This window comes from Carassius carassius, unplaced genomic scaffold (assembly GCF_963082965.1).
Source record: "Carassius carassius unplaced genomic scaffold, fCarCar2.1 SCAFFOLD_56, whole genome shotgun sequence".
Classification (NCBI taxonomy): domain Eukaryota; kingdom Metazoa; phylum Chordata; class Actinopteri; order Cypriniformes; family Cyprinidae; genus Carassius; species Carassius carassius.
The window spans coordinates 1,689,252-1,704,264 of record NW_026775126.1 but is presented as its reverse complement, the minus strand read 5'-3'; the positions used below and the strand labels follow the sequence as shown (position 1 = coordinate 1,704,264).

The 15,013-nt window shown below is 38.7% G+C and overlaps 1 protein-coding gene across 1 annotated transcript in view; it reads right to left on the bottom strand.

The window, feature by feature from the left end:
• Nucleotides 1–551: 551 nt before the first annotated feature.
• The window catches only part of LOC132136871 (NACHT, LRR and PYD domains-containing protein 12-like), a 62,324-nt gene continuing 47,862 nt past the window's right edge, over nt 552–15,013 (bottom strand). Inside the window, exons 8-10 of the mRNA XM_059547412.1 lie at nt 14,832–14,993; nt 13,680–13,729; nt 552–1,251 (exon numbers count right to left, since the gene is read on the bottom strand). Coding sequence (XP_059403395.1) covers nt 566–1,251; nt 13,680–13,729; nt 14,832–14,993 — 898 coding nt within the window. The 3' untranslated portion in view covers nt 552–565. The remainder of the gene's footprint in view (nt 1,252–13,679; nt 13,730–14,831; nt 14,994–15,013) is intronic.

Here is a 15,013-nt window from a genome sequence, read left to right as displayed (position 1 = left end):
TGCTTATAAGGATTTTTCTGAATTTTTAAAAGGCTCAAGAGCCCAACTGAAACAAACACTGACTACATTTATAGTGGCAAAGTTTATTTTCCTTCCAACTGATTTCATCCAAGGCTGTGCCTGGAGTCACTTTTGTTTCTCTTTTCTTCAGTGATATTGATTGTTAACAGCAGCTGTTCATCACTAATGCCCAATCTTCATTTAATTAGTCACTTAATTATCTCATTAACTTTAACTCTTTGAGGATTTAACTTAAAACTCGTTTGTGACTTGAAAGCAATGACTTGGTTCTTCCTCTGGTGAAATCAGCTGCTGAGTTTATGGGTGGAACAAAAATGGCAGGACTTTTACTCTTTGTCCTCTGGACTACTCTGGTCTGATGAAAAGACTCTAGAACAGGGATATTCAAATCTGGCCCACAAGATCCACACTTCTGCAGAGTTTAGCTCTAACCCTAATCAAACACACCTGAGCTTGCCAATCAGTGTCTTCAGGATCATTAGAAAATCACAGGTAGGTGAGTTTGATGAGGGTTGGAGCTAAACTCTTCATGCAGCTTAAAGCATTATGGGTAGAATATCTCGCCAGTCTCACACAGCTTCGCTGATGATCTAAAACCAACCCTAATCCCAGGATAGAGCGGCTGAGTGAATGTGGTCTGGACTGAGTGGATGAGGCTCATTGAGTCAGAGACACTGTAGAAGGACAGAGTTCCTGCACTGTGATCCACATACACTCCTATTCTCCTGATATCCTCATCAAACACTTCTATTCTACTGAAATCATCATCATTATCATAATCATCATCACCATCATATAATCCTATACTTCTGATATAATGAGCATCCTCCTCATTCACTCCCATTGTACGGAAATCATCATCATCATACACTCTTGTGGGCTCCACAGGGAGAACAGTCAATATGTTATTGTGTCTGAAAGAGTAACTGTAGGGAGAGCAGCACAAACTCCAGGACTGATCATTAGATCCAAACATACACTCATTACCCTGTCCCTTCCTGCCAATGCTCTTATATGACACTGATATATCCACATCTCCACTCCACTGTAGCTCCCAGTAACAGCGTCCACACACACTCTCTTCACACAACACCTGTGGCACACCATCAAATCTGTCTGGATGATCAGGATACTGGTGATCTATGTCAGTGTGAGTAATCACTATGTCGCCATTAGACAGACGGAGGAGTGTATTCATCGTGTTCAGATCCAGAGTGAGCTGATGGGAATCTGATGGAGAGAAAACAAATCAGAATCAGGAATTATGAATGAATCATTAAATCGAACACATGATCTTTAATATAGAACTACTGTAGGTGGACAGCCTATCTGGGCCTTACCGCCGTAACTGTAATTCAGTCGCGTGTTAAAATAATTCGCAAAACTACCAGCAGGTGGTGCAAAGGAACGGATTGTGAAATGAATGTAATTGTAAAATGAGATAAAAGGAGGAAGTAAAACAACAATAACATTGATATAACATTGTAACATTAAAAAAAAAAACATTAAAAATTTACAATTTGTTATTTTCAAAATGTAGGATAGTCTTAGGCTATACAGTCCACTAAACAACAATTAAAATAAGACCTTTACAAAAAGGATCATATGCATGCTATTTTTATTAAATAGTAAATAAATATTAGGCCTGTGTGTGTGTTTGTGTATATATATTATAGACCAAATATGCATATCTGCGGATATATATGGATATATTTACTGATGTTTACTTCATATTTCTTCAGACAGAATCATAATTTCTATTCATTTTCCACTGATTTACGCGATCTGATGATAAATAGCCTCTCCCACTGCTGTCTCTGTCTGTTTGCTTCCATGTACTCGAGCTGTGACCCAGACAGACTCTGATTGGACGTTCGGCTTGTCAATCTGACAGTCCCAAAACCGGACAGCATCAGATCGTGTCACATGGTTCGTGAACACTTCCTGGTTCAAATCTGCTCACAGCAACACTGGAACACCTCTGTACACACGAAATATCCGAATAATAAATTCATCTAGTGTAGTGATCCTCAAATCTGGCTCGCGAGATCCACTTTCTTGCAGAGTTTAGCTCCAACCCTAATCAAACAAACCTACCTGTGATTTTCTAATGATCCTGAAGACATTGATTAGCAAATTCAGGTGTGTTTGATTAGGGCTAGAGCTAAACTCTGCAGGAAAGTGGATCTCGCGAGCCAGATTTGAGGATCACTGATCTAGTGTGTGTCGGGAAGCTGTTCTGGTTGGCGGTACGGCGTTTCTCCTGGGCGCTTCAACTCAGAGAGCAGATTTCCTAAAAGAGCAAATCACAGACAATTCACATCTTTTTAAAGACGTTGTTTCATCTGTGTCCTTCTGAATGTGGTCGTTTACTGTCCTCTGACACGGCTGCGAGCATTGTCTTCCGTGTCTGGGTATTCAGCACACTGAAAGCGCATTTGTGGATGGTTCATGCGCGCACTGCGTGTGTGACTATGGCAATGCTGCAATTGCGTCTCTCCTTTCATAAACCCTCCCCCTGATCAACGGTGACACCACAAACAGCCTATCTGTCCCTCTCACCACCTACGTTACCACCGACTGCCTATCTGTCCAATGGTAAACTAAAGACTGTGACCACAAGCAGACTCTGTCCCCCTGATCACCTATGTCACCACAAGCACCCTATATGTCCCCCTGATAACCTATGTGACCACAAGTAGCCTATTTGACACCCTGACCACCATGAGAACACATCTCCATGGAGTGTTATTTTCTGCTACAATGTTGCAAGTCATAGCAGTTTCATAGCACATGTCTTATCTTCTTGAAATTCTACACAATTGTCGAAGAATCCTCTAATAAACCTATTTAGGAGGCTCCTCAATTCGTCCGGAAGCACCCAGAGGCGTTAAACCCTCCCCCTGATCACCTGTTAGTGGTTAGTGAAAAACTAAAAGTGTTAACCCTCTCAAGGCAGGTGTTGCTAATTTGCAACAGTAACTTTAGTAAAGGTTTTTAGTTTTTAACTAAGTTACTAAAACTTAATTTGAGCCTGAGAGGGTTACAACACTTTAAGGCAATAAAACACATACAGAACTTTTGAGAACTGGGGCTTGTAGCTTATAATTTTTATTTCTGAATTGTGTGAAAATCATCTTGTTTACTCACAGAAAAAAAAAAAATATTGATTTAAATTTTCGAAGACACTTTAGGTTGGTAACTCATATGCGAGTAGGCATCAACTATCATGAATATCATTGAGATTTACACCTGAGAAGACAAAGGCCTGCATAATGAGCTGCATAATGAGCCTGTGCCACTGAGAGGGAGGAGTTACAAGAAAGAATGAGAGTACAAAATAAATCTATATAATTTTATGTTTGTAGTTTATTAAGAATATATTTAATTATCCCACAACAATTTAATATCCACTTGGGGGAGCAGTTAAACAGTTTATTAGGAACAATCAAAGCTGACACTCAAACTGATTTTTTACATCATTACTCCAGTCACACAATCCTTCAGAAATCCTTTTAACAATCTTCTTATTTTCTAAAAAAAACATTTATTGTTATTATTAGGGGCCAAGCCTTGATGGGGCTGAGGCACCTATTGTATCTGTACGTTTTCTTTATTATTAGGGGCCAAGCCCCGAAGGGGCTGAGGCACCTATTGTATCTGTACGTTTTCTTTATTATTATTATTATTATTATTATTCTCACTGGGCGTCTATGGCAGCCCTATTAAGGGAACATGGGAAAATGATGAAATTTGGCACACTTGTAGAGATGGTCATTATTAGTGATCTGACCAACTTTGGGGTCTCTAGGCCAAACTCTATAGCGCCACCAGCAGTTCAAAGATTCAACATTGAAATTGTTATAACTTTTGAACCCTTTGATCTAGAAAAATGAAACTTAGTACACCTGATTCATCTCATCATGCTGATCAGAACCAATATCTTACATTAACCCTTTAGGCACCAGAGGTTTTTTCCTAAAACGTTCGATTTTGACATCTTAATTTCAGAAGGCTATATCTTAAAATTTATAAAAGATAGAGACTTTGTCAATTATACAAATATTAAGGATGCCCCAATGTTTATGTAGGGATTTTATTTTCCCATCTAATTTGCATATTATGACGTCATATGGGGGTGGCCATCTTGAATTATAGAATTTTCATGAAAAGTCACATGTTTAAATAATAAAATGCAGTACTTCTTTCCCCCAAAAAATGTCCCTCACCTTCTGTGTGCTATATTGCACAATACTGAATGTTCAGGTAAATAGTAAGTAGTAAACAAACGGTGTAAATCATTACTAATAAATGGTAGAAACAAACCGAATGCATGTAGCAATTGGGATTTTCAATTTACTACATGCAGCAGGCACTCTGATTCCATGTATGGGGCACATATATATTATTCATATGACACACAAACACAAGTAGACAAGACCTGTTTAGTTCAAAAGCTATGCCCCGTGTCACATCGCCTCTGCTTCTGCTACGAGCAGCGCGGCCAGATCTGCCTCGCGCACGCGCCGACTGTGCACAGCTTGGACTACTGTCAGTGTCATTGCGACTCCCCACCTTGCCTCCTAACTGTCCTATGAATACTTCGACCTCGTCTAACATACCCAGTGGCATTAGACAAAGTCTCCACTACAATACTGTCGCTGCGATTGCGGAGAGGCGCAGTCAGAAGACAAATATACATGTCTAGTGCGGTAAAAATCTCCCGCCTCGCCCCCTCAACAATAACACGCCTGCTTATTTCGCTATGAACACTCTGACCCCGGCAAACATTGTTCACACCTCTGACATTTGGCAAAGGACCATTTACGTTAGGCAAAGGATTCACCGTTTGTGCTTGGTGAAGGGCTATACTTTCACTTTCAGTATCACCGGCATCTTCTGAATGCAGCTATTCCCCTTCAGAATCAGTGTCCGCGAATAGAAGTCCCAACACCTCATTGCGGCTTTATTGAAGCTTTATTGATGCCATTAGATAATAATAATAATGATAATAATAATAATCTAATGCCAATACTCGCTGACGTTGACAATATTGGTCAGATAAAATGGCTCAGTCTCACACTAGCTCCGCTTTTTTTTCGCACTGATTCAATGCGCTCTAGCTCGAAGATTTTGTATAGGAGCATTACGTTTTTTTGAGTCAGAGATGAAGTATTACATGTCTGCTATTTGTTGCAGGGGAGGTTGCATAAAATTTGACACCCTATTTGACAAAATCGGCCGTTTTATTCAGTGCCGCATCTTGTCGAGTAAACTCGACCGTGGCGCTAAGAGGGTTAAGACTCCGCCCATTACAGTAGTGGCCATTTTGAATAGTACAGTATGCAGTTTTTTCGCTACTCCTTCAAAATTGGTCTAATTTTGTCCAACCATGTGCTCAAATGATCTTCGGACTGAGCCGCATAAAAGTACTGTCCCTGATTTTTTTGCTATACTGGAAAAAAAAGTTATGATGTCGCAAACTTAACGAGGTCGACCCAAAATTGGTTTAGAAGCTATAGCTCGGCCAAACTTTGATCAATCGAAACGAAAATTGGTACACCTCATCGGAAGCATGATCTGAGGTTCCATGCCAAATTTGGGAATAGCGCCACCTATGGGTGTTGAGATAGCAAAAATGCACTTTTTGCTCAAAACTTCTGAACAATTCATCAGAAAATTATGATCTTGGTGTCTATGGATTCTTTAGATCATTTCGAATCTGTGGATGCCAATTTTGTCAAGACCACCTGGACCACCCGTCCGCCATTTTGTCATAAATTGCTATATCTTTTGATCTACTGGACAAATCTTCACAAAAATCGGTAGGCATCATCAACACCATGCCCCGGAGGTACCCTGGAAGTTTGAAGACAGCGCCACCTAGTGTTCAAGAGATATAAAGATTCTTGCAAAACCCCTTATAACTACTGTAGATATTGATCATTTTTTGTTATTTTTATGTCATTTTATTCCGTGGGTTATGCCGAATCGTATGATGTCTCATTTTTAATTTTCCAACATGGCGTCTGTCCGCCATATTGAATTGAATGAGAAACTGTTTTTTCGCTACTCCTCCCTGAAATTTTGTTCAATTTTGTTCAAAATTTTATCACATGAACTTCAGACCAGGCCTGACAGAAATGACTGAACAGATTTATGATATTCACTCCCGTTCCTGACATGTACAGCTCCGAAGTTGACCGTGCCTGTGCTAGTTGATTTCTGCTAGTTAGCTTAGCATGCTAATTAGCTAAAATGCTAACAAGTTTCTATTCACTCTAATGGGTCTCTTGACCTATCTGGTTAAGTTTTAGCAACGTTAGCATTTTTAGCGTAGCATGCTAATCTGGTTAACTCGCTTCTTTGTGCTCATACTTACACTGAACCTCTCCTCTGCAGTTTGTGATTGTACGTCCTCTGAGTGGCGCAATCTGCAAAACCATGTATCTAGAATCCCGAACCATTCTGGTCGTGGGTTCAAGTCCCATGTGGGAAGACTTTAAAGTTGTGTATAAAGTTGTCATTTAAATTCCCTCCGGCTCTCCACTGCTGTTGGTGCTTAAATGCTTGCTGTGCTGCTGTGCTTGATGTACATTTACATGTATATTCAATTTCTGCTCTTTTTGTTCTTCTGGCTCCGCACTGCTGTTGGTGCTTAAATGCTGTAATTGATGTGCTTACAGAACCTGCTGTGCCTGATGTACATTACATTTCTGATGTTTTGCTCTTCTGGCTCCGCATTACGCTACATCGGCTTTTGCTTGCTCTGCCTTGCAGGGCTTGGCCCCATATCGCTGCTTGCAGCTATATTTAGGGCCCGAGCAGCGATGGTGCGAGGACCCTCTTGGAATTGCTCCGTTTATAATTAATTATTAGTAGGGCCCGAGCACCGATGGTGTGAGGACCCTCTTGGAATTGCTCCGTTTATTAGGGCCCGAGCACCGAGGTGCAAGGACCCTCTTGTATCTGCTTTGTTTATTATTATTATTATTATTATTATTCTCCCGAATGAATCGCATTTTTGAGGGCTTAAACATGCTCAAAAAGTCATGAAACTTTGCACACGCGTCAACCCTGGTGAAAATTTTAGTCTGATATAGGATTCAGAAGAGGGTGTGGCAAAATGGCTCGACAGCGCCATCTATACTAAGAAAATCAACAGCCTTCCAGCTATGTTTTACGTACATGCACCAAAATTGGCACACATATGTAACGCACCAATACCTACAAAAAAGACTCTTGGAGCAAAATTCTAAACCCAACAGGAAGTCGGTTATTTTTAATATTATGAGCAAATTTTGTGTAATTTTGGTCATTTCCATGTGTTTTATTTTAACGAACTCCTCCTAGAGATTTCTTCAAATCAACACCAAATTTGGTATGCCTAATCTAAAGGCCTTTGCGATGTTAAATTGCGAAGATCTTGAGGTTTCGTTAAAGGGCGTGTCCATGGCGGCCTGACAAATTTCGATGTTTCGCCATGAAAAAGGAAGTTGCTGTAACCCAGACATACAATGTCCAATCTGCCCCAAACTTCACATGTTAGATAAGACTTCTGCCCTTAACAGATCTACATGCCCATATTCAGTTATAGTCATAGCGCCACCTATTGGCAACAGGAAGTGAAATATTTTACACTGCGACAAACTACTCCTAGAAATTTTATGACATCAATGTTATTTTTGTAGTCAGTCTAATCTAAAGACCTGTGTGATGTTTAGTTGTGAAGATCTTGAGTTTTTGTTAAAAGGCGTGTCCATGGCGCCGTGACGAAGTTCGATGTGTCGCCATGGGAATAAAAGATGTTATAACTCAGGCATAAAATGTCCGATCTTGCCCAAACTTCACATGTGTGATAAGGGTCCTGGCCTGAACAGATCTGAAAGCCAATATTCCATTGGGTGTGGCAAAATGGCTCAATAGCGCCACCTATACACTTTCAACTGAGTGCATATACACTTTCAACAGAGTGCGTCTCAAGCTATGTTTCACGTACATGTACAAAAATCGGTACACACATGTAACACACCAATACCTACAAAAAAGTGTCTTGGTACGAAATCCGAATCCCAACAGAAAGTCGGTTATTTAGAAATTTTCTCTGCAAAATTGGCGTTGTTTTTGCTATTTTCAGGGGTTGTACTTTAACAAACTCCTCCTAGAGATTTATTCAGATCAACACCAAACTTGGTCAGTTAAATCTAAAGGCCTTTGCGATATTAAATTGCGAAGATCTTGAGGTTTCGTTAAAGGGCGTGACCATGGCGGCCTGGAAAATTTCGATGTTTCGCCATGAAAAAGGAAGTTGCTGTAACTCAGACATACAATGTCCAATCTGCCCCAAACTTCACATGTTAGATAAGACTTCTGCCCTTAACAGATCTACATGCCCATATTCAGTTATAGTCATAGTGCCACCTGCTGGCAACAGGAAGTGACATGTTTTACGCTGCGACAAACTACTCCTAGAAATCTTTTGACATTAACGTATGTTTTTGTGGTCAGTCTAATCTAAAGGCCTGTGCAATGTTAAATTGCGGAGATCTTCAGTTTTTGTTAAAGGGCGTGTCCATGGCGCCATGACAAAATTTGATGTCTCGCCACAGCAAGAGACGTTGTTGTAACTCAGGCATAAAATGTTCGATCTTCCCCAGACTCCGCATGTTCGATAAGAGTCCTGGCCTGAACACATCTGAAGGCCAATTTTCCACTATAATGATAGCGCCACCTGCTGGCAACAGAAAGATTGGCACATACATGGAATAAACATTGATATATTCCACTTATATTTATGAGTTTAAATGCATATTTCTCACCGTTCACCTATTTACTAAAGCCACTCGCTGCCGGTGAGCCCGGGTGCGAGGGCCCGTTCATCGCTGCTTGCAGCTTTAATTATTATTATTATCATTATTATTATTATTATTATTATTATACTCACTGGGCGTCTATGGCAGCCCTATGAAGGGAAAATGATGAAATTTGGCACACTTAGAGATGTAGAGATGGTCATTATTAGTGATCTGACCAACATTGGGGTCTCTAGGCCAAACTCTATAGCGCCACCAGCAGTTCAAAAATTCAACATTGAAATTGTTATAACCTTTGAACCCTTTGATCTAGAAAAATGAAACCTAGTACACCTGATTCATCTCATCATGCTGATCAGAACCAATATCTTACATTAAGACTCCGCCCATTACAGTAGTGGCCATTTTGAAAAGTACAGTATGCAGTTTTTTCGCTACTCCTCCTTCAAAATTGGTCTAATTTTGTCCAAACATGTGCTCAAATGTTGTCATAAATTGCTATATCTTTTGATCTACTGGACAAATCTTCACAAAAATAGGCATCATCAACACCATGCCCTGGAGGTACCCCGGAAGTTTGAAGACAGCGCCACCTAGTGTTCAAGAGATATAAAGATTCTTGCAAAACCCCTTATAACTACTGTAAATATTGATGTTTTTTTGTTATTTTTATGTCATTTAATTCCGTGGCTTATGCCGAATCGTATGACGTCTCATTTTTAATTTTCCAACATGGCGTCTGTCCGCCATATTGAATTGAATGAAAAACATTTTTCGCTACTCCTCCCTGAAATCTTGTTCAATTTTGTTCAAAAATTTATCATATGAACTTCAGACCGGGCCAGACAGAAATGACTGAACAGATTTTTGATATTCCCTCCCGTTCCCGACATGTACAGCTCTAAAGTTGACCGTGCCTGTGCTAGTTTATTTTTGCTAGCTAGCTTAGCATGCTAATTAGCTAACATGCTAACACGTTTCTATTCACTCTAATGTGTCTCTTGAGCTATCTGGTTAACTTTGAGCAAGCTATCATTTTTTAGCGTAGCATGCTAACCTGGCTAAAATGCTACTTCAAGCTTTTGAGAGTTCATTCTCAAACCTTAACCTCACTTCTGTGTCATGCCTAATGTGCGTCAACTAATGTGGCTCACTCTGGTAAGGCACTGGTCCCAAACCTGAGAGGTCGTGGGTTCGAGTCCCATGTGGGAAGACTTTAAAGTTGTGTATAAAGTTGTCATTTAAATTCCCTCCGGCTCTGAACTGCTGTTGGTGCTTAAATGCTTGCTGTGCTGCTGTGCTTGATGTACATTTACATGTATATTCAATTTCTGCTCTTTTTGTTCTTCTGGCTCCGCACGGCTGTTGGTGCTTAAAAGCTGTAATTGATGTGCTTACAGAACCTGCTGTGCCTGATGTACATTACATTTCTGATGTTTTGCTCTTCTGGCTCCGCATTGCGCTACATCGGCTTTTGCTTGCTCTGCCTTGCAGGGCTTGGCCCCGTATCGCTGCTTGCAGCTATATTTATCATTATTATTATTATTATTATTATTATTATTAATGTTGAAAAGAGCTGAGAATTTTTTTTTTCAGTTTTTTTAGGGGGAATAAATTGAAAGAACAGCATTGTTTGTTACAGTTACATTTATTTGTTACATTTATATTATTTACATCAAGCTTTTGAATTGTATAGGATTGTATATTGTTACTGAAACTTCATAATATTTCACTTGATTATACATTTAGTCAGTAATTATAGTTTGGAAAAAGTCTGACTAGTAAAAGATTTACACGTTGTGTAGTATATAAATAAATAAAAAGAGACTTACTCATGTTTATGATCTCTGCTGAATAAAGTAAATGGTAAATGGACTGCATTTATATAGCGCTTTCAACAGACCACATGGCCATCCAAAGCGCTTTACAATTTGCCTCACATTCACACACACATTCACACACCGACTGCGGTGTCTGCCATTCAAGGCGCCATCCAACTCGTCGGGAGCAGCTGGGGTTAGGTGTCTTGCTCAAGGACTCCTCGACACTTGGTGGAGCCGGGGATCGAACCACCAACCTTCCGGTTTGTAGACAACCTACATGAACCACTGAGCCACTGCCGCCCCCACTTTTAAAGCACTTTTACCTCAACCATATCACATCTTTTCTGGGCGAATTATGTCTTATTCCTCTCATCGTGAAGCAAACAGTAAAATAAAAACAACTTGAAGAACAGTCTGGCTGGGTTGTCTTCTGTTATGGGCGTATTCAAGCCGCGCGTTAGAATCTGAATAGAGCGTTCAGCGCAGGGAGTGGTCACATTACATATAATGAAGGGAGACGTGTAAAATGGACATTGTGTTGCTTTTATATGGATTACTTTATCACAGAATATTTGTTTTTGGGCAGAACTTGTTTAGTTTAAAAGTAGACATGTCAGGCTTTCTATAGATCTATCTCTCATGTCTCTTTGTTGAGTATTCGCGGAGTTACAGTTCATTTTAATGACATGTTTGTAAATGAAGATAAGCCCAGACAAAGGCTGCAGACAGCACACCTTGTTTGTTATTTTTATTTTAAGTGCACAAAGTTCTGTTATTATGTCTGCATACAAAATAAAGCAGATCCTTTACAGATTCGATTGATGTAGTGCTCTTATCTGTACAATCAAAACTGAAAGTGTAATTTAAGTTCTTTTCGGGGTTATCAGGAGAAATTGACTCATAACGCGTATACGTGTTAATCGACTCCAGAGGGTTAAATTGAGTATTGAGTAAAAGTGTACTAATAATTTCATAAATTGTCTGATGTAGCTTGATGCTAACATTAGCTCTAATGCTACTAATAGCAGGTGCATTTCTTCTTCATAATGCATTTCGGTCACAATTCACGTAAGGTCATAAGAAAATGTTTTGTTGTATTTTTATAGTAAGACTTTTGATAAATAAGGGCTAGATGCATACGGAGACTGAAGTGAGATAGCAGCTTGGTGGCTCTGTAAAGCTTGAAATAACCACAACAAAGGCTAATAAAGATGGAATAAAAGCAAAAGAATAAAAGAATAATGCGGATAATGTGTCATACCTGGCGGAGGTGTGAAAGACTCGTTTGGTGAGAACAATAGAATAATGAAATGGGGAGTTTTCAGAGACAAAACACAGACAAAAGCAGACAGGAGTGTTTACATGTGAGATTTTACAGAGATGACAAGTGCCATAAATCAATCAGATTAGCCTTCTCTAAAAACACACATGACATGGCCTTAGAAAATATTTCATAAAATTCACAGTTTTATAGATTAGATTATGACATTTTCAAATTAAGCTTTGGTAGACTTGTAGCTTTAGCTTCAGGGTGTTTCTAAAATCATATCCTTACAGCAACAATTTTTAAAATACATTTAAAAAATGTTTTTAATATTTTTATTTTTATGTTTGAGCTTATATATCTCTATTATCATAACAGTCTGAGTAATTCTGATTCCTGAGCAGTAAACTTTGAAGTGTCAGCTTTGTGAACAAATGTTGATTATGTATCTAGACAGAAAGAATCATGAGCAGAAAACTTTTTATTTTGGGTATGTCAGTTCTATCTCCATGCCAAAAATGGGGAGTGACTGGTAAGGGGTTAACATATTCATTCTTTAGACCACTCTGGGTTTCTTGGTGTCAGTATTCAGATGTCAGCCAAAATATAAAAATTGAAAAACAGAAAGTAGAGATTTCAGAATGGTATAGCATAGATTATAAACAAGAATATAAGTGTTTCCAAAAAACAGGAGAAACACAAGATGTGGACAAATTTAAAGGAAAATGTGATATTTAGTATATAGATAAGAAATATTCTTGGAAATCAGGAATTCCTTCTAGAGCTCCAGAACATTTAGCATTCGGAACAACTAAAGAAAGTAAATTAGCACTTGAAGAATGTGAAAATCAAACTATATAATTACTTTCAATAGAAATGTATGAAGACCAATCATTAATAATAGCAGATTTATTTTGGATCTGTGGAGGTGAGATATTATTGCGCAAGAGTACGATTACTCCAAGAAATTAACATGGCACAATAGGGAACAGAACAAAGCATAAACAAGGAAGACAATAATCTAGTCACTGGCAATAATACAGTGTGACTAATTTAGTCGCTAGGTAGTGTTAATAAGACCGAATTATAACAATTTACCCTCCGCTCTCAGAGCATTTAATAATCACTACACTCCAGTTTCACTATGGGTACACCATTTCCTGCTCCACTCCTCGTTCACTGACACCAAAAACACCGCTCCGCTTCTAAAGTATTTCAGATTGTTTGAAATATCACAGGTCTGTTCATAACAGATCTTACGAATCTTATGAAAACAGTACGTTTTCATCAGATATTTTACCTATGGATCGGTGCATTTCTCACAGCTTTCTGCTTATTCAAAATCAGATACAGATGAAGAAGCACTGTATGAATGCATTATTAAGTGAGCAATTGCGTATAGATAAGTGCTGTACCCGTTTAAATCATGCTTTTTCCTGAAAATATAAAGCATCATAGCTTTGACATTCTTTTTTATTTGAGTGACCGATCTCTACCAAGCTAGCTTAATATATTTAACATGTGAATTCTTGCTAAATATGCAGTTATATAATGGGCCATAGGCATGAATTGTACTTGTGATAGAAGCGGGGGAGGAACAGTCTCGGAGCAAGTGAAAAAAATCAGCTTCTTGCTCCATTCAAAATCACACCGCTCCACTCATATACTCTGCTTGTGTATTACCTAAACATCATATTGTCAAATAACTGTCAGGCAATTAAATGAACCTGCACCTTAAATGTGTGTGTTTATACATACATTTGTGTAGTCCTTCTGTAATTATGTAATATTCTTCTCCATGATCCACACTATAAAACACATACAAAGTTGTTTTATATATCCAGTTATGATCTTTGCTTCCAATGATTATGAAAACAATATAATCTAGATAAAACAACATGTTAAAACATACTATCATTATTCAACTAAATATTCAATTCACAGCAAATAACAAGACAAAAGAAACCACTCAATCTGCTCAGAATTGTCCCACTGGTCTTGTTTGGTTTCACAAAGGCTGAACTGGTCTAAAGCACATTAAACCAAATAAAACCAGACCTTAAGAAATGAACAGCTAAGGTGATGCTGGGTCAGTAGCAGCTGCCGTTTGTGGTGTCTTTTTTTACTCCCTCTCCTGAAACTTCTGTGTTGTGGAACTAAATAGATGGTTCTGTGTCTAAATAAGCTCAATTCTTGCCAAGAATGATGCAAACCTCAAATCGCTTCATGTCATCTTCCCATTCATTAAATTATGACAGCACCTTTAGTGCAAAAAGACGGTAACTGTGACACTCTTAAGTAATGAAACTATGACACCATGTGCTTTTTAAAACAATTTGCATAGGTTTCAAATTATATTGTGGTCTCGGAAAATATGTAAATGCACATGCCCAGTAGCCACAGCTGTATCCCTTCTAGCCTTAACCACAAATCAGAAAGGAGAGTAGATTAACTTTGGTGGACTTAACTTTGAAAAATGTATATACTGTGGTTGATAAAATACTTTGATGTTTATTCATGTTCATTTTGTGCTTGATGTAAACATGAAAAGCCAATCGGTTTGAGCAAGAGACTGTATGACATTTACATTACATGATTTGACAGATTTTTAAGTAGAAAGGGTGACAGCACACCATATAAAAAAAAGAACATTCATGTTTTCATAAATGCTGGCCAAATTCAAAATTGAAATTAAATGAAAATTAAAATTAAATAATCTCTGAGATCAAGGGGGCCCTACACAGCTTGTGTACTTTGTGTATAGGGAGAATCGGGTTTGGACAGGGCTTATACTAGTGCTGTTTCAATCTGTTATATTGTTGTGTCCTCTAGAAACCCCTAGACTTCTATCTACATAAAGACATTGAGTAATTAAAATAATAAAACCTAAAAACTTGCTGCTCAACATACTTGAGTTTGTTCAGATTCTTGAGTTTTGTAGAGAGTAGCTTCACTCCTGAATCTCCTGGGTGATTGTAGCTCAGATCCAGCTCTCTCAGGTGGGAGGGGTTTGAACTCAGAGCTGAAGACAAATAACCACAGCCTTCCTCTGTCACCATACAGCCAGACAACCTACAGACACACAGCGACAG